We start from the raw sequence: 25055 nt of genomic DNA on the forward strand, positions 1-25055 counted from the left end.
GCGTTGTGAGCTTTGAGGTCGGCTATTTTCGATACTTGATACCACACTGAACTAAGCATAATCAAGTCAATAATGGAGATGTGGCGTACAGCTTGGATTTACACAGAGAGGGCAATTCTTTCAACATAAGATGCTGCATTCAAGTTCAGGAGAGTTTGGACAAGGCAATTCTCTTGAATGCTGCCTTCAGGTATGGCATTTGCATTTCTTTCACCATAGTGAAAACTGCATTCATGGTCCGGAGAGGGCACTTTTTACAGACGGGTAAAAGGGCAGAGGCTCAAGCCCCCTTTGATGTCTATGTGTGCACGCACAAACACACACAAAATCATGACATAACATATCCCATCAAGTTTGACGTCGGCTTTGCGCCGCAGCCTCTCGTAATAAACATGTTTTCTCACTAAGTGCTAGAGGCGCTGGTGGCATAAATTCACTACAGGCTTCTTCAAAACAAATGGGGGGGAGGTGGACACACACACACACACACACACACAAAAAGACATGACGTGCTTCAAAGTAACTAAGGAACGCATCTCGTCCAAACCAGTAACATAAATATAAAAGAGCAGATAAGACGTCTGCAGTCTGCACTCTCCATTTCATTATGAGAGTCTAATTTTATCTTCCCAGGTTCGTTAGCACTGCAGCAACCTTTGCGGGCATGTAAACGTGTAAGATAAAGTTCCTAATTAAAGACTAATTACACCTTTGGTTATCGCTCGCTTCTTCTGCTGATTTGCTGTTTTTTTTTTTTCTCTCTAGACGCTGCTTTCATGAAGGAGACCGCCCCAGAGCAAACAGACAACATGCTGTATACATACATACTGCATATCGTCGTTGTCGGGTGGAAACCTTGTATGTCCAAAACCGTTCGTTTTGCATTATCATTTTAAAAATGCCTTAAACTAGTGAAAACAGCCGATCTACAAGCACACAACGCCTCGCGGTGCGAGGCGTTGTGTGCTTGTAGATCTGCTGTTTTCACTACTTTTGTGCGACGGCCTTGTACGATGAAGCAGGGCTTTACTTTGCGAAAGAACGTACACAATTGAAACTTGGAGATACGAGGTTTCCACCCGACAACAACGATATGCTGTATATACAGTATGCTGTCTCTCCCCTGAGGAGGAGAGGAATGAGAGGAGATGGGAGTGGAGTGACGGCTGGGCAGTGGGAGGAGGGCAGGGCAGAGAGCAGGGTGGTGAACAGAGGAAGGAGACAAAGGATGGCGGTGGAACGTCGAGTCTCGCATAGCCAGACAACTATTCCACAATCCCTGAATGCTATATAGGGTGTGCCAAATGTAGTTCTAAGAGCGGCCATTTCTTGGGTCAACACAGCCTTACACAGGTGTTCTGATTAGACTATAGCATTAGTTCTATGCAATCAAACAATTGAAACACCTGTGTTTTGACCCAAGAAATGGCCGCTAAGGACTACAATTGCGTCACCGCTGGCACACACTATAGTCACCGTTTCCCAAACAGTGGGTCGGGACCCTTTTGTGGGTCATGGAAAAAAAAATTATGGGTCCCTTAATTTTTGGTTTCCTGCATTTTGTTTTTTATTATTATTATTTCAAACATTTTCAATAAACATTTCCAAAAAAGCTTCTTTTTTTTTCATGATTAAAAACTAAATTCAAAGATTTCTTTCAGTAATTTCATGAAGAAATCAAAGAAAAAGCAAAGAAATCTCGTAAATCAGAAAACAAAAACGCGACGCGTTGTGAGCTTGTAGATCTGCTATTTTCACTAGTTTGGGTCCCGGGCAAACGTCTAATCTCTCTTTTGGGTCACGGGCTAAAAAGTTTGGAAACCACTGCTAGGCCTATAGAGTCTGGAACTACAACTCCTGAACAGCGAGTAATGGAAGCTGGCATTTCCGTTCATGAAAAGATATTTTAAAATTTAATTTCTGATAAGCAACAAGCTAAATATGCTTAAATGATTTTTATTTATATTAGGATAAATGTGCGCAATGTTAAAAACGAAACGTAAATGGGGATGAGACTTCACTTCCGTTTTAACCGGGCACTCATCATAAGAACTTGCGTCTCACAGACTGTATGACGGGAGCATCTGCAAATCCCGGAGTCAACAGTCTGGCAAACTTCGAGCTACCAGAACTTTACCTGAGTATTCCCATTTTTCGATACATCTCAGAGGCAAATATTGTATATGTTTTTTTTTTACTCCAGAATTATTGGAAAACGTTAGTTACTCTAGTTACTTTGCCTGTTTTTATTATTAATACAAACCCCAGATTTTATTCTTTAGCTATTAGAAAATGCCTGTTCTTGCTCACGATGCGCCGTGTTGAGACTGATTTCCCCCCTTGGGATAATAAATCTATCTATCTATCTTTGTGCTTGTAGGCAGGCTATTTTAGAAAATAAATTGGACACATTTTTAAATCTTTAAATCTAAATCTTTAAAATAAATGTGTGTATGAGTATGTTAAATACATTTTGATGCCAATATTTCTGTACTTCACATTCACGTAACATTTTGGATACAGGACCTTTGCCCGTAAGGGTCCACTTGGTTCCGTTTGCCCCCCTCCCTCCCTGAGTTATAAACGGACAAACTATAACACTGAGTATTTCACTGTGTAGGAGGGAGATAGGAAGGAGAGAGATAAGAGGGAGAAATGGGGGAGACGGGAGGTGAGGAGGAGGGTAAATAATGAGGAAAGATAGGGAGGAAGTACTGTCTGTTCTCTCCTCTCTCTCGTTGCTATTGGCTGCTTGCTGAAAGAGTCAGATACGACGGAGCGAGAGGCGAAGAGGTGTCACAACCAGACAGACAGGCAGACATGAACCCAGCGACACCACACACACACGCACACACACGCGCACACACACACACACACGTGCGCGCACACACACGCACACACACACTGCGGGGAATCGAAACACGACGGCGTCTAACCTAATTAAACCGTCCTTGTCATGACAGTCCTCCTCCTAATAAACACACCAGCTCATTATCGCTATCATAGGGTACACACGTGCTGTTACGCAGGCACGTTATCCCCGTCCAAATCACCCTTTAACGTTTCGTAAAAAAACGCCATTGTGTGCCACGTGCCGATAGTAAGGCACATTCTGACCAAAAATAACCGAGAGATTTAACCGTTCTTTTTTTTTTTTTCTGAACCAAACAATGCAAACGTTTTGAATGTTTCCCTCCCTTCAGTCCTCTGTAAAGCTCAAAAAAGGGGGGCTTAAACCTCAAGGAGAGGGAGAAGACGGCAGGAGAGGAAGAGCGAAGGATGGAGAAGAGAGAGAGAGAGAAGGAGAGATGAGATGAGAGGTGGCAATGGGCTCCTTATGAATAAAGGCGAGAGATAATCACAGTGGATCTGCCCACTGGATTAGCTAGGAGGGGAGATTAACAACACAAAGAAAATGAGGAACACGCAGACAAGTTTTCCTCAAGAAAAAGGGGAGGGGAGGGGGGAGGGGGGGAGAAACACCGATTGCTGTTTTATAAGTTCTTCAGAAACGCAGTCAAGGGCGTCACAAGGGGGGCAACAGTGGGACTGAGTTACTAAGGCCCAAGGTGGGGGCCTGGAATTATTTTATACTTTAGCTATTGAAAAATAGCAGATATACAAGCTCACAGCATGGCACTCGGTGCCGCACTGCGAGCTTGTATATTTGCTATTTTTGAAAAGTCGTGAAAATGTGTGCAAATCTTTGAATATATGTATTTTTTAAGCGAACATTTGTAATTCAAATATTGCTTCTGGGGGGTCCCTGGAACTAAATATTTTGAGATGGGGGTCTGCGGCCAAATACATATAATTTTGGGGGTCCTTCACATGAAAAGGTTTGAGCACCACTGACAAAGAAACATAGGTTTTTCAAAAAACCTCAGAAGGATTTGAAACATTCAAAGACTTCAAAAATAGTGCCACGCTGCGAGCTTGTATATCTGCTATTTTTCAATAGTTAAAGTGCCCAGGGCCCAGAATTTGGTGCCACACCCCTGAACGCAGTAGCCTACACCCATCCGTGTCTGTTTACGTAACTGTATTTATGTGGCGTCTGCGGGGGGTGAATTTTGGAGGCAATATAAGTCTGGAGTTACATAAGGTAACACTGTGTGGGATGGTGGTTGCAGGAAATAAAGTGGTGTGGACAGTTGTACTTAAGTGTTAGCTAAGTGCATGGAGAAGTTGTGAGTTGAGGCAAACCGCAGTGCCAGTGGCCATTATGAGAGAGAATGACTGTGTGTGCCGTGTGAGGACAATGAATGTGTCCATTAAGTCTGCCAACCTCCTGGAGTGCCCAGCCTAGGGATGGGACGATAAGCCATATTATCGTTTATCGCGATAAAAAAACACTCACGATAATCGTGTCGCGGAGATTTAATTTATCGTGATATCGTCCTCCGTCATGCACTGGGATCAATTCACCTTTTATTTGCCGAGCTGCATATCCGGTACCACATAAACCCTCTATAATTGGTAAAAGGTAGTTATAATATACCGGTACGTACTTGATACAGTCTTTTTTTCACTCTCTATCAAATGTCTTTGCCAAAAAATAGCCGATCTACAAGCTCACCCTAGGATAATGGATTTTGATTATCGCAATTTCTTTTGTCACAATAATCGTGATATGAAATGTTGATATCGTCCCATCCCTACTCCTGGAGTGCCCGCTCTACGTCTCTGCCTCTCCCTCGACGTCTATCTAGCCATCTTCTCCTCCATCTGTCTATCTGCTGAAACTGTTGTCACACACTAGCGTTGTTTCTTGCCAAAACGGTGGCCACAGCATATGGACCCTCACTATAGGGGGAAACGCTTGTAAACAGTGGGTCACGTGACCTTTGACTTGCAGCGATTGGATTTCTCAATTAATTTAGACTGAGGAGAAACATATCGTCGTTGTCGGGTGGAAACCTCGTATGTCCAAGTTTCAAATGTGTCCGTTCTTTCGCAAAGTAAAGCCCCGCTTCATCACACAAGGCCGTCGCACAAAAGTAGTGAAAACAGCAGATCTACAAGCACACAACGCCTCGCGGTGCGAGGCGTTGTGTGCTTGTAGATCGGCTGTTTTCACTAGTTTAAAATCATTTTTAAAATGATAAATGCAAAAGGAACAGTTTTGGACATACAAGGTTTCCACCCGACAACGACAAAATATAACTCATGTAATTGGCCCACTGGCTTGTCACTTGTCATGATCTGAAATGGCAAAATCTTTGAGTAGCAGCAGCGATATAGACTATCTTTCTCTATAGCGCGCAATGAGGGCCTCTCCAACTCTTTTTCCCAGGCTGAATCAGGGGCCCAGCATGTCCCTGCCGCCGCTACTATGACGCGCATGACGCAGTGAGCGTCAGGCACCACGTTGCCAGAAGGCACCAAAAAGTGAGAGAGAAAAGAAAAAATCACACCCGTGTGAAGTGGAGCTGTGTGTGTGTGTGTGTGTGTGTGTGTGTGTGTGTGTGTGTGTGTGTGTGTGTGTGTGTGTGTGTGTGTGTGTGTGTGGATCATGTGTACCGATTTTTGTGACATTTGAAGAAAATATGTAGGAAAAGGAGCAAAAAGTGTGTTTTGGAGAAAATGCAAGATGGCGGAAAATCTATCATGGCGCAAATGGGCGTGGCCTATATGGGGAGATGCGTCATGACCCAAGGAATCCAGGGAAAAAATATTTTTAATTTTCCGACCTACGGTTCAAGAGTTACAGGCCAAAACGTAAAGTGGGGTGTTATGGCGCCACCATGCGGCCAAATGACACAATTATTTTTTATTTAATCCTTGAAATCATTATGAACCTCCTCTCCAAGTCGTGAAACTCTAGCCCCTATGGTTTGCGAGAGACAAATAATTGAATGTGAGTTTTTGCGATTCCCATTATAAGTCAATGGGGAAAATTAATTCACTAATAAATTAATATCAATTAAACTATTGAACCTTTCTCTTAGCAAGTTACTAGCCCACGATTCCCGAGTAAGCCGGTCGATTTGACATATGGCGCGAGTGTGTGGTGGCAAAACTGTGGGACTAGTAGCGTGCCGAAGTTTAGGAAGTTCAGGCTACATACACACAGACACACAGACAGACCCACACGGCCACGTATAGGGAGCCTGTGCTTCACACAGCTCCAAAAAGAAGAGCCAAGCCGATCCATTTGATCTGGGGGCGGGGCCGCAGCACAGTCCGCGATGCACTCTGAGTCTGCACTCACTCACAGACAGACAGACACACTCACCCAGTGGAGATCCAATGGTCATAGACTGATCTGATCTGATACGGTACATGCAAGTAAGAATCAAACATCTTTCCACCTCATGTGAATCAACTTATCCCTGCCCAGCTCAACAACTATGGAATATCAACATGGCAGAGCAGTTAACCCCGCGAATTTCGTGGACATTTTGCGCACGGGGGGGGGGGGGGGGGGGGGAATACCCAACAGCCAGTTGCAAGTCAGGCACCAAAAGGCCTTGTGGCGGCTCTGCCTCTCTTCTCCTATGGGGCTTTTAAGCCGTGACATCATTTTGTAGGCAGAGGAGAACTCTGCCCCCAGAGCATTTTCTGTCCCTCGCTATTTCAACAGATCCGAGACAAAAATAACGACTAAAGTATAATTCTAACACTTTCCTTTCAACAACAAAGAGAAGAAAAATGTGTAAATAGTAAAAATAGTAAAAAGATTCATGGAAACTGGGGGCAGAAATTCTCCTCTGCCTACAAAATGATGTCATACTTAACAGTCCCATACTGTCCATATACCAGGGGTCTTCAACAGGGGGTCCGAGACCCCTAGGGGGTCCTCAGAGTTTCTACAGGGGGTCCTCCAAATCTTTGTGCAATTTTCCTCCTTTTTTATATTGACCACTTGAACCCTTGCGTCTATATTCTGAGAACTTTGGACAAAAATAGCAGATCTACAAGCTCACAACGCCTCGCAGCGCGAGGCGTTGTGAGCTTGTAGATCTGCTATTTTTGGCAAAGAGGTTTGGTGTAGAGAGGAAAAAGAGCAGACTAAGTACTGAGTGAAAGGTCAAGTTTATTAACTATTGACATGGTTAAATATCTGAAAACACTAATGCTTCATCTCTCTCTCAACTAAGAGGTCCTTGGTTTGAAAACATTTAAGACCCCTGCTGTACCGTTGCTCTCAACCTCATATCTCCATATTTGTCATGCAAAAGCAAAAAGAAATTGCCGATCTACAAGCTCATATTTTTTTTTAGATTTTTGAGAAATCAAGAGCTTAATAATGACTTCATTGGATACATTGCAGATCCATGTTTTTTCTCTGAAAAGTAACACGTTTTGGATTATGCAAGGTTTCCACCCGACAGCTTAGACACCAGCCCAGTGACTCCTGCTAGTATCAGCTGATGTGCAAGGACGCGTGAAGTATCGAATCAAAAAAACGAGGCAGGAAGGAGGAGGGTAATCAAAAGAGAGAATAAACAAGCGAAACCTGCAACCTCTGGGCGGAGATGAAACAAGGGCTCAGACACCCAGCAGCATGCAGAGAGCGGGGGGAAAAAGCAAGAGATTATTTCTTGCTCTCCGATGTCATCGCCTTATTCCAGCTCCCAATGATGGGGGGTTGAGACCAGGGGTGACGCAACAAATTCTGGGCCCCGGGTACGAGGATTCACTGTGCGGGCCCCCACACAATTATTTTGTGCTTTAACTATTGAAAAATAGCAGATATACAGCTCTGCGAGCTTGTAGATCTGCTATTTTTTTTTTTATCTTAAACATTTGTGCAAGTCTTTGAATATTTCAAATCCTTCTAAGGTTTTTTGAAAAATCTATGTTTCTAAGTCAGTGGTGCTCAAGGACGCCCAAAATGATATGTATTTGGCCAAGGACCCCCATCTCAAAACATTTAGTTCCAGGGACCCCCCAGAAGCAAAATCTGAGTTAAAAACGTTTGCTTAAAAAATGCATAATATTCAAAAATTTGCACACATTTTCACGACTTTTCAAAAAAAATAGCAGATCTACATGTATATGTATATCTGCTATTTTTCAATAGCTAAAGTATCAAATAATTAAGGCCCCTCCACCTCCTTGGGCCCAAGTAACTCAGTCCCACTTTTCCCCCCCTTGTGACGGCCCTGGGTGAGACGAGAGGGGACGAAGGAATGTGAGCGGAGATGAGCGGAGGAGAGGAGCGAGAGGAGGTGGTGGTGGTGGATGCGATGTGCACAAAGCCATAATAACTAGCTTTGTTCTGCTTTGTCAATTCCTCCGCCTACGAGCGGAGGGATGGAGAAGAGGGGGGAGGTGGTTTGGGTGGGGGAATAAGAGAAGGGAAATTTATCGTCTCTAGCAAACAATTTATCCCCGCATTAAAGGCCTCAAGGCCAGACTTCCTGCATCTTGTTAGATGCGTGTGGGTCTCGACGGAACCTCCCCTTTAAAACCTTTCACACAACAACGCAGTCCCACTAAATCATGACCTCTCTCTGACGGCTTTACAGGCCCAGCTCCGCTTGGGCTTTATCTACCTTTCTGTGGAGCTCTCCTCTCCGCACTGCAGGCGGGGGCAGCCGGCAAGGATTTTTTTTCACTTTTGGATGCGATCCGGGGCATTACGTGGATGCGATCCGGGGCATTACGTGCGCTGGTTATTATCCCTTCAAGTTATTTACAACATCTTTACGACCCCAACGGACCCTTACGGGGCGCGTAACTCTGAGAGGGTTGCGAATGGAACCAAATGGACCCTTTACGCGGGGGCTCCGTTTGGTGACATTTGTAAGCCTGATCAGAGCTAAAGGAACACTGAGGGTTTTTTTACAGCTGTGGTCCCCAGGGGCGTCACAAGGGGGGGGGGGGGGGAGTGGGACTGAGTTACTAGGGCCCAAGGTGAAGGGGCCTTAATAATTTTATATACTTTAGCTATTGAAAAGCTCGTAGCGCGGCTGCGAGCTTATACGGTAGATCTGCTATTAAGTCGTGAAAATGGGTGCAAATCTTTGAATATGTATTCTTTAAGCGAACATTTGTAACTCAAATCTTGCTTCCAGGGGGTCCCTGGAACGAAATATTTTGAGATGGGGTCCGTGGCCAAATACTTAATTTTCACGATTTTTCAAAAATAGCAGATCTACAAGCTCGCAGCTGTGAGCTTGTACATCTGCTATTTTTCAATAGTTAAAGCACAAAATAACGCAGTGAATCAATGTACCCAGGGTCCAGAATTTGGTGCCACACCCCTGGTGGTCCCGGATGGGCAGGAGGAGTTGGGTTCAATCCCCCTGCAGAATGCTGATTCATTCATACAGACAGAGATCATGCTATTGTTGTTCAGTCACTCGTATGCTATCTCTCCCACACGGCAGAGCGGCTCCGCATCTGTCTGACGCACCTTGTTGCTCTCGCGCACACACTCCGACACGTTACCGTTCAGCTGCATTGCATGTTTGTGAGCTATTCCTGTGCATACACATATGTTCTTTCACCACCCTCCCCTCCCCCCCGTCACACACACACACACACACACACACACACACACACACACACACACACACACACACACACACACACACACACACACACACACACACACACACACACACACACACACACACACACACACCCACGCAAATGCACAATGAAATGATACAATTATTCTGCCCCACTTCTATCTGCGTCTATCCACAACATGTACATTGTGTGATAGTGCTCACTGCTTCCAGCCAGTGTTATTGCTTAGAGAGCTGTGAATTCAGGTAGTGTGCTTAAATGGGTGTCTATCACTGTTATGAAACATAAACATGAGGAGGTGGCTGGTTGAGATATACATGTACAGCACACAGCGCCTGCGGGCAGCACCACCTCTTTCGGTGACATTACATAATATTGGTAGCTATTAAAGGGACTGTCATCAAAAGGAACCTATCGCCATCAACACAGTTATTATCTTTTCTTTTTACAGCGTCAGCCATGTATTGCACATAAACATAGACCATTTTCCTGTGAATGGCTTTAGATTTCACTGTTTACATTTTCTCCATAGTCATTAAAACCTTATTGACCGTACCTCAATAATTGAGGCAGTGTTGACCTACCAGCATTGCGCCAGTTAAAACAAAATGGAAGTTTGAATTTGTTTTCTCCAGGGATGTATTTTTGGCTGCACTTTTCAAACCAATCTGCGGTTTGAAGTGCATTAAAACTCACAGATAACTTAACTTTGACAAAAGAATAAAAGGTGCATTTAGAGTTCGCTGTGCTGAGCAAAAAGGGATCTTTTAACATGCTGAAGTAAATATTGTTATCCAATGACTTCCTTGAGAAATATACAAACCCTGGTATGTTTTGGAAATGTCAAGTATATGGTGTTTAGCCAACGGGCTAAACATGCCAGACCACCGGTATGGACCCTTACATATATCAACAAATACATTTGTCTCAATAGTCTGTGGAATTTAGTTCATGGTCTTAACTACTTGAACCCTCGTGTTCCTATAGAGGGTATGCGTGTGACATCATCAACATACCAGGATGTCATGCCTACTGAGTGACAAAAAAAACTACTTTCTGGCCTTGACAGCCCATAATTCCAAACAGAAAAGTCCTATCTGATTGCGTTAAATGACGTTAAACAGCGTTAAACTCACTTTGCCACTCACTTTGCCACTCGATTTGCCATTAACTTCATGTATACGCATACCTTCTATTTTGCGGTGAAAGTTAGGTAAAAATAGCCGATTCGCTATTTTCGACAAAGATTTGGTGTAGAGGGAAACAAGCAGGGGGCCAAGGATAGAGCCTTGGGAGACCCCGGTTAGTGAAGTACCGGTATATACGGTTTAAGTGGTTATTTTCTGACCTCAATACTCTTTCAATTAGATATACTGGACATTCACACGTTGTTCTCAAGAATAAAATACAAAATAAAAAGAATAAATATAAATAAGCACAAATAATCCCTCTAGTGAAGAAAGCAACAACGCACATCAACAGAACAGAGTAATTTATCCTATCAGACAAGCCACCATAGATTTCAAATTCAAGTGAACAGATCCAACCTGTAACTGAATATTTCAGTTACAAATGTTCGCTTTAAAAAAGATGCATTCAAAGATTTGCAAAAAATCATGATTTTTCAAAAATAGCAGATCTACAAGCTCGCAGCGCGGCACTCGGTGCCGCGCTGTGAGCTTGTATATCTGCTATTTTTTACTAGTTAAAGGAATTATAGGTAACTTTAAGACTATTCAAAAATATATATGTATATACATTTTTTGCTGTCATTTCCCTTCATCAGTAACTATATTATTGTGCTGGGGTGTTTCCTTGCAGAAAGACAGATCCCCTGGCTGTATTTCTGTTCTGTTCCACTCTTTATGTTGACATTAATGCCATGGCTACACGGAGCTGGATATTTCAGATATCCCGGTTTTTCAGATATCCACATAGAAAAATATCTAGGTCCACACGGAGCTGGATATTTCATATATCCCGGTTTTTCAGATATCCACATAGAAAAATATCTAGGTCCACACCACAAAGATATCTAGGTCTAACAAGCACACACACAGTAAAGTCTTCAGAGATGAAGCTGGATATTTCGGCCGCGAAGCTGGATATTTTTTAAACCGGATAAATAAGTGAAGACATTGAAAAATATAACCCGGATATCTCTGTGTGCTTGTTAGACCTAGATATCTTTGTCGTGTGGACCTAGATATTTTTCTATGTGGATATCTGAAAAACCGGGATATATGAAATATCCAGCTCCGTGTGGACCTAGATATTTTTCTATGTGGATATCTGAAAAACCGGGATATATGAAATATCCAGCTCCGTGTAGCCATGGCCTAAATGTCAACAGAAACAGTGGAGGGACGTTTTTGTCAGGGGGAGCTCAACCAGAAGCTCTTAATTGCTCCCTTTGAACTTCAAAGGAGTTGTGCACTAAGGTAATTGATTGGGTCATAAAAGTGTCAAGTCCTTGTTAGTGTTCTCTCTAATCAATGAAAGCATCAAAGACAACTACCTGTTTGAGGCCTTCCTTTAAAGCATAAAATAATGGTTAAAGTGGTTAAAATCTAGAGTGACACTTCCAGGTCTTCATGGGTTAAACCCAGCACAGAATACGGTGTTCAAAGCCATACTAGTCACATGTGGCGCAGGAGAGCCAGGAGCTTGTTGACCTCACGCAATACTTCCTCTGTGCCTTCAATCAGCTTTCAATCAGGTTTTAAACTCTGGATGAGTTACAGAAAAATGGCAGCCCATTCATTCCAACAAAAGCTGCTCTCTCAGCGCATACGCTGATAAAAGTTTCTGCCGTTCTTACTGTACCAAGCTTGCTTTCAATCAATTTTCCATTAACCTCCTTTCTCCGTTGCACGTGTGGCGTGTATATCGCTGCATGGTCACCAACAGTGTGAGAAAGGAACAGAGCAAACACCGGGACAATGCAGCAAGACTTATTTTGAGAAGTAAAGTGGAAAAATGTAAAAACATTTTCTAACATAATTATGTTGTTATACTAAGAAACGATGTAACCTTGTGAATTGTGATTTGCCTGCTGGTCTCGCCAGAAGACCACAAAGAACACTGGTCACTCCAGACAACTTGAAGCTCTGGCAGTGCATTGAATGGCCAGTGGGTGCAACTTGTTACATAAGCACAAGAAATAAATCACTGCTTTTGTTTATGGTATGTGTGGCTCCAAAACCTTTTAGCTCGAGACCCAAAAGAGAAGTGAACTAGTGAAAATAGCAGATCTACAAATAAAAAAATATTTTCATTTCAATTATTGTAATTTTTTAGTTATGTAATTTGTTAGATGTATACAAACGTTTTATTATTACGTTTTATTATTACCCTAACCCTAACCATATATATATATATACTGTATATATATATATATATATATATATATATATATATATATTTTTTTTTTTTCCTTTTACGTAGGAAAATACATTTGTATTCATTACAAATCATTCATATGGGGAAAAGAAATAAAGCTACTGTATACTCACGGATGTTGTCGGTGGTCTCCTGCACGGTGTCAGTCTTGAGCAGGTTGTCGGCTAGCATGAAGGCCCCGGCCTCCACGGTGTCCAGGAGCAGCGTGGCCGAGTGCAGCTGCTCGCCGGTGGACAGCTCTCTCCAGGCCGCCTGGGCCCGGGGCTGCAGCAGGTTGTTCACCGTCTCCACCATCGCCTGCCACAAACAGCACACACACCCAGGTTAGCATGGCGCTAGCAAGCGCTAGCCATATAGTGTGTGGCAATTGTAGTCCTACAGCGGCCATGTTCTATTCTAATCAGAACACCTGTGTTTGACCCAAAACATGGCCACTGTAGAACTACAATTTGCACACACTATTAGTGCAGTGGTTTTCAACCTTTTTCATTTCAAGGTCCGTTATGTATTCGGCATTTGAGCCACGGACCACCATTAGATGAGATTTAGCCTCTCAGACCCGAACCTTTGAATATTTTGTTGTCGTTGGAAGAGATTTTGTCCACAATTCCATGCTGTTTTTATGTGGTGCCACAGGAGAGATAGCAGGCACACGTTGATCAAAATAACAATTCTTCTACGTTTTCTAATTGTGTAGACTTCTTGTAAATTTAGTAATGCAGATGTTTAACAATAATGTAACTCTTGAGAGCGTAAAATGAAACCAAATGGACCCGTACGGGTCCATTTGGTTTCATTTTACGCTCTCAAGAGTTAAAGATCTATAAGGGTCCATTTGGTTGCCAACTCTCCATCATTTAGCTGGGGACCACCTGGAACCCCCTCAAGGACCACTGGTGGTCCCCGGACCACTGGTTGAAAACCACTGATATAGTGCTTATGTACTGGTCCATGAAGTGAAAGCGCACTGTTAATAATGCTGTGAAATACATTGTTAGCACATGAGAAGTTGTAATATTGGTCATAGATGCGACGGCCCCATGTATGTGCAATGGCTTTTTTGTTCGAGACAATAGTTTATGGCGACAAAAAGGCAAGAAAAAACAAAACATTCAAAGTGAAACATTTGTGTTGCAGATGTGACATTCCCATGCAGATGCGACACAGACAGAACCACACAAAGCTGGGTCCAAAGCAAACACAAAAAAAAGTGCCACGGCACTTTTTAGATCTTGCACATCAGACCGTCAATGGATAAATACATTTCTTTGCCAGTTTTCTATCTGATAGGCCGCGATGAAAGAAAATCTATCGCAGATGTTCTGGAAATCAAGTTCAGCTAATTAGGTGATTGCAATCACAAGCTGTCTACACCCCATCTTTGTGATGGAAAACGTATGCTTGTGGGACTGAGAAGAATTAGAACCTTCAGATAATAAGATCTTTCGGGTCATGACAGCTTTTAGTCCAATAAATGTTACCAGACTAGAAGGGTTTACATAATAAGTCTCCTCTGCCCAGTTTAACATCCCTTCCCCCCCCATTCCCTTTGTCTATAGGATCACTTTTATATGCATATCGTCACTGTCGGGCGGAAACCTCGTATCTCCAAGTTTCAAATGTGTAAGTTTTTTCGCAAAGCAAAGCCCTGCTTCATCATACAAGGCCGTCGCACAAAGGTAGTGAAAACAGCAGATCTACAAGCACACAACGCCTCGCGGAGCGAGGCGTTGTGTGCTTGTAGATCGGCTGCTTTCACTAGTTTAAATAATTTTTTAAAACGATAAATGCAAAACGAACGGTTTTGGACATACAAGGTTTTCACCCGACAACGACGATATATATATATATATCACACACATGCATGCACACACGCACGCACACACACACACACGCGCACCCGCATGTGCACGAACACACACACAAACGCGTTGCATCACAACAGAGTCAAGAGAAGGAACGAGAGAGGGAAGCAGAGAGCCTTGGGAGAGTGATAAAACAGTCCAGCGAGTTCATGGTGACAGATGTCCGCTGGGAACGAGAGAAGTGGAAAAGCGAATGTACGTGTATCAAATATACACGTCTCACACCCGCCTCTGCCTCTGTCTCGCTCTAGCACCATTTATATTCTAGCTGTGCACACCAGTGCCGCACACACCAAAAATAGCTGATCTACAAACTCACAGTGTGGGCACACACACACACACACACACACACACACACACATTGTGTGCACGTGTGAGTGTGTGTGTGCAGGGGCGTCAATTGGGTATGGCAGGGGTATGCAGCTGCCATACCCTGGGTCCAGGGGGGAAAATAAAAGTTACTTTTAAATATAAATACCTGAATGTCTCTTTGTCTATATGTGCTGGTTATTATGTTGTTAAATTACAGTAAAATAACTACTAAATGCAAGATTTTCCAAAATGGTCACTTTACAAAATGGTCACTTTAACAAGGTATTATAATTATTCTCCACATTTGTATTCATCTTGACAAAATGGTGTATATTCCCAGGCTCCGCAGGTCAGCTGCACAGGTGCAATGCAATATTGTTAATTGTGGCACGTTTACTAACACGCCAAGTTTAGCTGCTCTTGAACAAATGTTCCAGGCTGCCATATCCAGCCCAAAAAAACGTAGAAACGGGGGGAAAAAAAGAAAATGTACTTTACTCAAAATAAATGAATCATGCCTATTGATAAGGTATGGCAACATGACTGGTGTCTTGAACGCGCGCGAAGGCGCGCGTTCAAGACACCAGTCATGTTGCCATACCTTAGCTTTTTTCTGAACTGACGCCACTGTGTGTGTGTGTGTGTGTGTGTGCGCGTGCGTGCGTGTGCATTTGTTTGCGCATGTCTCCCTCCCTCCTCTGGGGAGGAGCGGGAGTGAAACTGGATAGAAACGGAGTGCAGGTGTCGTCATGCAGGCAAAAGGTTCTCTCCGGCGGGGGAATTGCGGGGGTTGCAGAGGAGAGAGAGACGCATCAGTTTATTGATGTTCCCCCACGACAACCGTTTGACTTCCGCGCTCCCCTCCCCTCCCCTCCCCTCCCATCGCTCTGGGTTAGGGGGGGGGAGGTGAGAAACCAGGAGGGGCGGCAAGGGGAGGCAAGTGACAGAGACAGGAGAGACGCAAACAAAGAAAAAGAGAGCGAGAGAGAGGGGGGTGGGAGCGGAGGTGTAGGAGGGCGGAGGAAATGGTCGCCGATGAATCACATGAGTGCGGGGCAAAATGAGAAGGGGGAGTGCTGATGGAATACGTTACAAAACAAACTCGGGCTCGGCACTCCCCTCCTCAAATTGGAATTAATCACACCTGTTTACTGTTGTTGAGAGTATCTACATGTAACACATTTTGATATATCATAATACAAAGCAGGTGCCTCGCCAACAAGCTAATATGATAATATTATGGCCTTGTTTTGCAACGGTGGCTAATTAGCTGGGATGCATATTGGATGAGTTTGGAAGGGTTGCGTGTAAACAAAAGCTAATTAATCTACTGCTTCGGCATACACAGAGAATATCAGAGAGAATGAATATAAAGTGTGCAGACTGTGCACGCGCGCGCCCACACGTGCATGAGACAAGACACATGGAGCAAGCACCCACACACGCACGCACGCACGCACGCACGCACACACACACACACGCACACACACACACACACACACACACAGAATAGGTCACTCACAGTCACTATACAGTAGGAATTGGAAAAAAACGGTATTTCCCTTTCAGTCTGAGGATATTTGCAAGTGTACATCTGAGGATACTGTACAGGGACGTGCAGAGAATGTTAGAGAGGCAGGGGCTGAAATTTCTAAAAGGGCCTTTTGGTGAAAATATCGAAAATAGCCAACCTCCTGGAGGTCGGCTATTTTCAGTGCTTGATACCACACTTGACTAAGCATAGTCTTCAGGTATGGCATGGAAAGAGGGCATTTGCATTTCTTTCACCGTAGTAAAAACTGCATTTGTGGTCTGGAGAGGGCACTTTTTACAGACGGATAAAAAGGGCAGGGGCACAAGCCCCCTTTTATGTCTATGTATGCACGTGCCTGGTACTGTACACTGTATATACCCAGGCTTACTTGCCATGGCTCAGGGAAGTGATAAAAGAATACATGCAGGGTAATAAGCCGTATCAGCCGGCATCTGACCAATCGGTGCAAGCGCCACTGTCCGCTAAACTGTCACTGAGAGTGACCTCACAGCGGATAAGGGACTCGCCCCGTCGAACACCGAGGAAACTCATACTGCGGATGGTTTGGTAACCAAATTGAACCAACAAGGAAAACAGCTGGCGACCTTCGACGGTTCACCGAATGGCTGCGCACCAACAAGGACGAGCAGGGGCGTGACAAGGGGTAGGAAAGTGGGACTGAGTTACTGGGGCCCAAGGTGGAGGGGCCCTAGTAACTTTATCTATTGAAAAATAGCAGATATACAAGCTCACAGCACGGCACCGAGTGCCGCGCTGCGAGCTTGTAGATCTGTTATTTTTGAAAAGTTGTGAAAATGTGTGAAAATCTTGTGTTTTTTAAGCGAACAAATTTTGCTTCTGGGGGTCCCTGGAACTAAATATTTTGAGATCGGGGTCCGTGGCCAAATACATATCATCTTGGTGGTCCTTGACATAGGTTTCTTGCACACATTTTCACGATTTTTCAAAAATAGCAGATCTACAAGCTCGCAGCGCGGCACTCGGTGCCGCGCTGTGAGCTTGTATATCTGCTATTTTTCAATAGTTAACATTCATGGGGGGCCCGCAGTGAATCCTTGTACCCAGGGCCCAGAGTTTGGTGTGACGCCCCTGAGGGCGAGGCCGGCTGCCAGCAGCTCCCCCCGCTGTGCCCTCAGCCAGCTCCCCCCCCCCCCCCCCCCTGGGGGACTTCCAGCAGGGGGGGGGGTAGAGAGAGACCTCTAGGCCACCCAGATCCTCTGACCAGATGCTTCTCACTATGCCACCAACACGGCTGCAGCAAAAGGGTGGTCGGTCGTGCTTTTTCTCAGGTGTTGTTGTTTTCCCAAGCTGTAGAAGAGTAACCTACCCTTCACTGTGGACGCTTTCTAAGTGCACACTAAAGCTCTGTCCAGACCGGCGAATTAGCGAAAGCGACGTGAATAAGCGAACCAAAAAGGCGAAGAATTCGCGATTCGCCTTTTTCCATACACACCAAAAAGCGACGCGAATATGCGTATAATATTCGCTTAATTCGCCTAAATACGAGGGGGTGATAGCTGCCTGCCTGTAGCCACAGGAGAAAGGAGAAGAAAGGAGAGAGAGGAGAGAGGAGAAGGGACGGGGAAACAAATAAAACAATGGAAACTACATCCTCAAGTGATGATGACCTGGCTGTGGTTGTTAGCCTATTAAATAATAAAAAGAAAAAGAAGAATAGAAGTCTTCACCGGCGCACACAACCCATCACATCACAGAAGAGACAACACACTTTCACCGTCCGTTCCCCCTCCTCTCCGTTCCCCCACAGACAGCTCGCAGCAGCAGTGGTGTAAAGTAATTAAAAGTACATTTACTTGAGTAGCCTGTACTTCTAGGTATTTGTACTTGAGTCCAATTCCCAGTAAAACATTAGTCTTTTTGCAGATATAATTAACAATAAAACATACATAAACCATGCTTTTACCAGTAGACATTCGAGAAACCAGCCAAGGGCTGTAAAAGCAGTACTGGAGTTCATGGCCGCTACAGGTCTTGGAATATAGACAAAGGACAAAATGAGGACTATTCCCGACCAGAGGGAGGCAGCAATGTGCCGCAAGGCATCTAGTCTGCCGGAAACCACACGAAGAAGAAGAAGAAGTAGACATTCAAGTACTTTTTCCAAGCAGCCACACAGACGAGAGACACGGAAAAGCAATGCAAAGGGAAGGTCCCTCGACCTTGCTCTCTCTCTCTCTTTAAGTAGGATAGAGTGAGCTTGATTTAATACAGAGAGAGAGAGGAGTTCACCAGCGAATGTTCGCTAAATTCGATCACAAGGGCGAATAAAAAACAGACGCCTTTTCGCTTTTTTTAAATTCGCGTTTGGTGTGGATGCTTCCATTGACTTTATAAGGTTTTAAACAAAAGGCGAATTATACGCTAATTCGCTATTCGCCAATTTGCCGGCGGTATGTACGGACCTTAAAAACATGCAGCAGACGTTGTAGACTCTACGTGGAAAGGTAGCTTCTGCCGTGGTAGGAACTAGCCTGGCATTGCTCATACTAATTCCTCACTGCGTATCGGATATTATTCTGGACTCACAAGCAGAATTTTCATTTCCAAGGGGTGGGTAAAAAAATGGCTCTGGACACGATTGGTTAGACCAGACCAATGCTGGGCCCTGATTGGTCCCCCAAATTTTGGGGGAGAGGAAATGGATTCACAATTGAGCGGGGCCAGACCCATATTCACCAAGGGCACCTTTTTTTGCCCAGGCGGATTGGTCTGGTTCCAGGCTAGGTAGGAACGCCTGCGACGACAGGCAGGTTTATCTGACTATCAAGCACTGATCCATGTCCTGTTACCGTAGCGGACTGCCATAGCCGTCCTTGCTTAAAGTCCCTAGTGTCAGTGCATGTGCGACTGCACTACTTGAAATTGGCTGGGTTTCAATCGGCTGTTAACGTAAAAAGTGGCTCATTCAAAATGCGATATAATCTTAGAACGTGAACACAATGCATATGTGACATTTTAAAAGCAGAAGAATATAGTTCCTTTAATAGTTTGGACCCGGCCCGGTTCGGGTTTCTGGACCCGTGCTACTCGGTGTGCATGCGTGTGGATGGATAAAGTACAAGTGCATGTTTTTATTTGTTATACATATTTATTTGCCTGTATGTGTTGTATGCACTCATGCAGCATGGCGATGCATTCTGGCAGCGTGTGTGTGTGCCGCTTGTCCATTTATGCATTATCAGAGCTGAGAGAGGGTGTATGCAAGGGGCTGGGGAAAGCACTGCAGTGAATCATTCTGCTCCACTTGATCTAAGAGTTGGAGCAAAGAAGAGAGAGAGAGAGGGGCAGGAAAGAGGAAGAAAGGATGCCATGCGTGCTCTGAAGATGTGACAATAGTATGCGTGCTCTGCCGATGTGACAGTAGTGCTGCTGCTTCAATTCAGGTATTTTCATCTGCCACTGCAGCCAAAAGTCATCTTCACCGATGCGACGTGTGTTCCATTTAACCTCCCCTTGTACTTTTATGAAACTTTTGATCTCTTTCTTTTTTTTCTCTTGGCTTTTGATTACTCTGCCATGTCATTTTCATTTATTCCTTCATTGGAATTTAATTTGGCAGGCAGTGAGATTACATCTCCGGAGGCCAGAGATGGGTAAGCAAAGTGTCGATGCTTCACGGCCCAGACATCTCCACATCTGAAAGTATAACAGAGTAGTGTGTGCGTGTGTGCGTATGTGCGTGTACGTGCGCGTGTGCGTGTGCGTGTGTGTGTGTGAGTGTGTGTGTGTGTGTGTGTGTGTGTGTGTGTGTGTGTGTGTGTGTGTGTGTGTGTGTGTGCGTGCGTGTGAGTGCGTGTGCGTGTGCGTGTGTCTAACTACTGGTACTGTCGGTGACATTTCAATCAGCAAGTATGGGGACTTGAGTGCTAAAATGGAGACTGTTTTGTTAAGGGGTCTTCAAAGAAGGGAGAGACTCTGCTACTATAGATAAGGATGCATACGTGTGTGTGTGTGTGTGGGGGGGGGGGGGGGGGGGGTGCACGTGTACATGCGTGTCCATACACACACCAGTAAATGGGGCAGAAGTGAAATGCTTCGAAGCGTTGGGGCAATCCAGCGTAAACAGTAGCGGCAGCGCTGGTCCACCAATCCCAACTCCACCAGTGGAGTATATATGCACACTCTCTCTCTCTCACACGCACACGAGCACACGCGGTATAAGAGCATGCACACAGGAACACACTTTGCAAAAGTGAGCGAACTTAGATGTTGTTAGCACAAGTCGAGAGGGAGTGAGAGTGAGTGGAATTCTTTGTTTATGTCATGTGCTCGGGTAGCCGCTGCATGAGAAAGTGCATGTTTTTGAAAATGTTTTCATCAGTCTGTCACATATCGTTGAGGTCCTTCTGCAACAGGAAGAGTACGATGCTAATTTAGACTTCAAATGGGCTCTGTGCACACAACAGCCACACTGGAAAGAAATTGAGCCTCTTCCTTATTTCCTTCACAGGCTTTACCAATTATACTAATTAAGGCTCTGTTCCATTTAGTTTAGCACAGTGGTTCTCAAACTTTTCAATTTAAAGGACCCCCATAAGTCTAACTCAGGGACGTGCAGAGAATGTTAGAGAGGCAGGGTCTGAGATTTCCAAAAGGGCCTTTTGGTGAAAATATCGAAAATAGCCGACCTCCAAGCTCACAAGAGCTTGGAGGTCGGCTATTTTCGGTGTTTGATACCACCTGAACCAAGCATAATCAAGTCAATAATACTGGAGATGTTGTGTAACAGCATGGATTTCTACACAAAGAGGGCAAATCTTTCAGCATAAGATGCTGCAGTCAAGTTCATGAGAGTTTGGAGAAGGCAATTCTATTGAATGCTGCCTTCAGTTATGGCATGGAAAGAGGGCATTTGCATTTCTTTCACCATAGTAAAAACTGCATTCATGGTCTGGAGAGGGCACCTTTTACAGGTGGATAAAAGGGCAGGGGCTCAAGCCACCTTTGTCTATGTGTGCACGTGCCTGGTCTAACTTGTCTTGGGAAGAGGCCCCATTTCTTCCGAATATGGCTGCTGTGCATAGAGCCTATTCACAGTGCGTTCTGATCCACCATCCTAAAATAAAGGACGAATGACACATTGTCATTGAGCATCAATGCCTCCTCCCACCCTGTCCCCTTTTATGGTTGGCTGGAGAGCAACAGCAGGGCCCGCTCTATCAACGCAAATGATTCTGACTGACTGATCGTTGATAAAGTTGCACTATCACCATTGGTCGGTCGGTTGGCTTAACAACAAACTAGCCAATCGCATTGCATTTGTCCCTCCAGGCTATAGGATGGCCTGCTTTTATCATGACACAGCCGAACATTTCTTATCATTTACAGATCTGCAGTGTGTGTATTAGCAGTAAAGATTACAACCTACTTTTCAATCCAAAGTAAAAGAGAATTTGTTCGAAGGCAGAACCAGAATCCCCCTTCTCCCCACAGTCCCATGCCTTTTATGCCTTTCCATAGTCACAAGCAATCCCAAAACAATTATTGTCATCGGAATGGATAATTGTAATTGTGTATATTGCCTTTGGACAAGCACACGCCCGAGAGAGAAAGATAAAGAGAAGCAGAGAGAGAGAGAGAGATGGAGAGACAGAGAGAGTGAGAGAGAAAGAGCTATTTGCAGCCACTTCACGAACACACTTAATTTTTACAGTCTATGGAACGCACTCATTTCTGGAGAAAGAACGTCACCATTGACAAGATGACAGATACACTTTTATTCGTAATGGTGGATATAGCTCCTGCAGAATGTTTTGTGCACATATGATTTGATACATTTGGATGAACACGCATGAACCCTGTCTGCAGTTTCCGCCTCTGCTGTGATCAGCGGTCAATCAAGCAAAGAGGACGCCGGGACTATAGTGCTACTCTCACGGCCATGATCAAGTACACCAAGTACTCCAATCCTTGGTTTCTAGACAGGCTGGAATATGATCTATTAAACAGGCATGACCAAACCTCTGTGGGGATGACATGCAAACCTGAACATCACTGACTGAAGTTACACGACTGCTCGCCACGTCAGAGCGTCGCTGCTTTCTGTATCCGTCGTTTTCCAATTAAAAGCTCATGGTCTGGTAGCGTGACGTGTTGTAGATCTGCTATTTTCAGAGCACAACACCCGAGTGAACCTAAACATAAAATTATTATTATTTTTTGACTGGATCTCTTATCCACCATAACATTCACTCAATAACATTTTAGTCTATTTAATCAGGTTTTTATTTAGTTTTCGTCAGTGAAGGTAGTCGACGAAATCAACACTGCCCTGCGGAACCCCCTCAAGGACCCCCGGACACCACGTGGAGAACCACTGCCCAACAGCAGTGATTCTCAACCTGTGGGTCGGAGGTCGGAACCCCCAGGGTGGTCCCCAAATTATTTTGGGGGGTCCCAAGAATATTAACTTAATGTGCAACATCGTTTTCTCACTCAACAGTAAACAAACCAACATAATGTTTAAGTGTATAGAGTATCTGCATGTTTCTAAAGTGACAATTTAAAATCAACTAATCAAATCGTCAAATATTAGAGACAGAAATTATTTTTGCGAGGCGTTGTGAGCATGTAGATCTGCTATTTTCACAATAGAACCGTGTTATACAAAATGCAATGCCTTACTCTTAGTGTGCACAGCAGGGTGGGGGGGCCTCCAGTTAAAATATGATTATTTTGGGGGTCGCGGCTTGAAAAGGTCGAGAACCACTGCCCTACAGTGTCAGAGCCTCTCCATGCTACCAAATGGATATTGAATAAATTGCCAATTTAATAAACAGGAAACATGTCCCCAGTTCCCCGAATGAAGTGAGAGAGGAGTGATCAAGCCAAGAGAAAGAGAGAGAATTCAATTATTCTTTTTTCCCCCGTCTCCATTAAGACCCCAAACCTCTTCTTACTTGGCAATTAGTGCGGCAAATAATTAACGAGGAGAGGGCAGCATCACACACCACATCCCTAATGACAGTCATTCCTATCTAGCAGAGTTGGTTAGTGTTGATATAATTTAGCTTCAAGTTATTAAGACTAATTATCTAATTGATCAATCCCAGCCCCCAGTAAAAAGCAAGGTGTGCTTTTCGCTCAACAGCCTACTGTATGTGTTTCCCAAAAATCAACCGTACGGAAACAGCAACTTTGTGAATACAGCACTTAATGGATTTAGGTCTTCAACATGGGGTCCGGGACCCCTAGGGGGTCCCCAGAGTTACTACAGGGGGTCCTCCAAATCTTTGTGTGATAGAAACCTTTTTTTTCTCCTTTTTTATATTAACCGCTTGAACCCTAGTGTCCATATTCTGAGAACTTTAGCCAAAAATAGCAGCTCTACAAGCTCACAATGCCTCGCGCTGCGAGGCGTTGTGAGCTTGTAGATCGGCTATGTTCAGCAAAGAGGTTTAGTGTAGAGGGGAAAAAGAGCAGACTAAGTACAGAGTGAAAGGTCAAGTTTATAAAGTGTTGATATCTGAAAACACAAATTGACATGAATCCAAAATACACTGATGATCGCGCTGTCAAACAATGAAACTATATGGAATCTATGAAAAGGTTGTGGGGGTCCCCGCTTCATCTCTCTCTCAACTAAGGGGTCCTGGCCCTTGAAGACCCCTGGCCTACTGTATATGTTTCCCAAAACTCAACCGTACGAAAACATCAACTTTACCAAAATGGACTCTGAATTTTGATACGGTTAACGGTGGATCACCGTTGACAATATTCAATGTATATATATGCGTGCGCGTGCGTGTCAGCCTGCATATAGTCCTAAGCCATGTTCTGTGATGTGACATTGCTGACTGTTGCTGACGTTAAGGCTTTTCGGGGGAGAGGAGAGGAAAAGCCTGCATCAGGAGAAAAAGAGCAAGCCCAACAGAGACAGAGAGAAGGAGGGGGTTAGAGAGAGAGAGAGAGAGAGAGAGAGAGAGAGAGAGAGAGAGAGAGAGACACACACAGACATAGATAGAGAGACAGGGAGAGAGAGAGAGAGAGAGAGAGAGAGAGAGAGAGAGAGAGAGAGAGTAATCTATTTACATGGACGAGGGCGGTGAGGCTTTTGATGTTCTTACATAGTGATTTTAGCTGACCACAAACATGCCTGATCGATCTCTGGAGGGATTCTGAGTTCATGGTACGAGACAGTGTCAACATGAATCAAGCGTAAACATTAGCATGTAAAAGTCACACAGTAAGAAAACAAACAGCAGACGAGACACAAAGAAATGAGCCAAGGTGTAAGGGGCCGTGATCAAACAATGTACAGCGGGATCCATCACACTCAATTCCTGTCTGGCTTTTTCCCTGCGAAACACCAGCGCTAACGACATATCAGCGAATGAAGATTGATAGCGACTCACTGGGTTTCAGGCAAGCCTGTTTAGAATTCTGCCGAGTATCACAAAATAGATGAGCTATTA

The 25055-nt window shown here is 44.3% G+C and overlaps 1 protein-coding gene across 1 annotated transcript in view; it reads right to left on the minus strand.

Moving 5' to 3' along the window:
* Window positions 1–25055, minus strand: part of LOC308281449 (adhesion G protein-coupled receptor L3-like) — a gene marked incomplete at both ends in the record, with an annotated part of 185142 nt that overhangs the window by 47709 nt on the left and 112378 nt on the right. The window contains one exon of the mRNA XM_080721626.1: window positions 13002–13185. Coding sequence (XP_080577752.1) covers window positions 13002–13185 — 184 coding nt within the window. The remainder of the gene's footprint in view (window positions 1–13001; window positions 13186–25055) is intronic.

The sequence above is a fragment of the Nannobrachium achirus genome, assembly GCF_963921795.1.
Source record: "Nannobrachium achirus genome assembly, chromosome: 3".
Taxonomy (NCBI): domain Eukaryota; kingdom Metazoa; phylum Chordata; class Actinopteri; order Myctophiformes; family Myctophidae; genus Nannobrachium; species Nannobrachium achirus.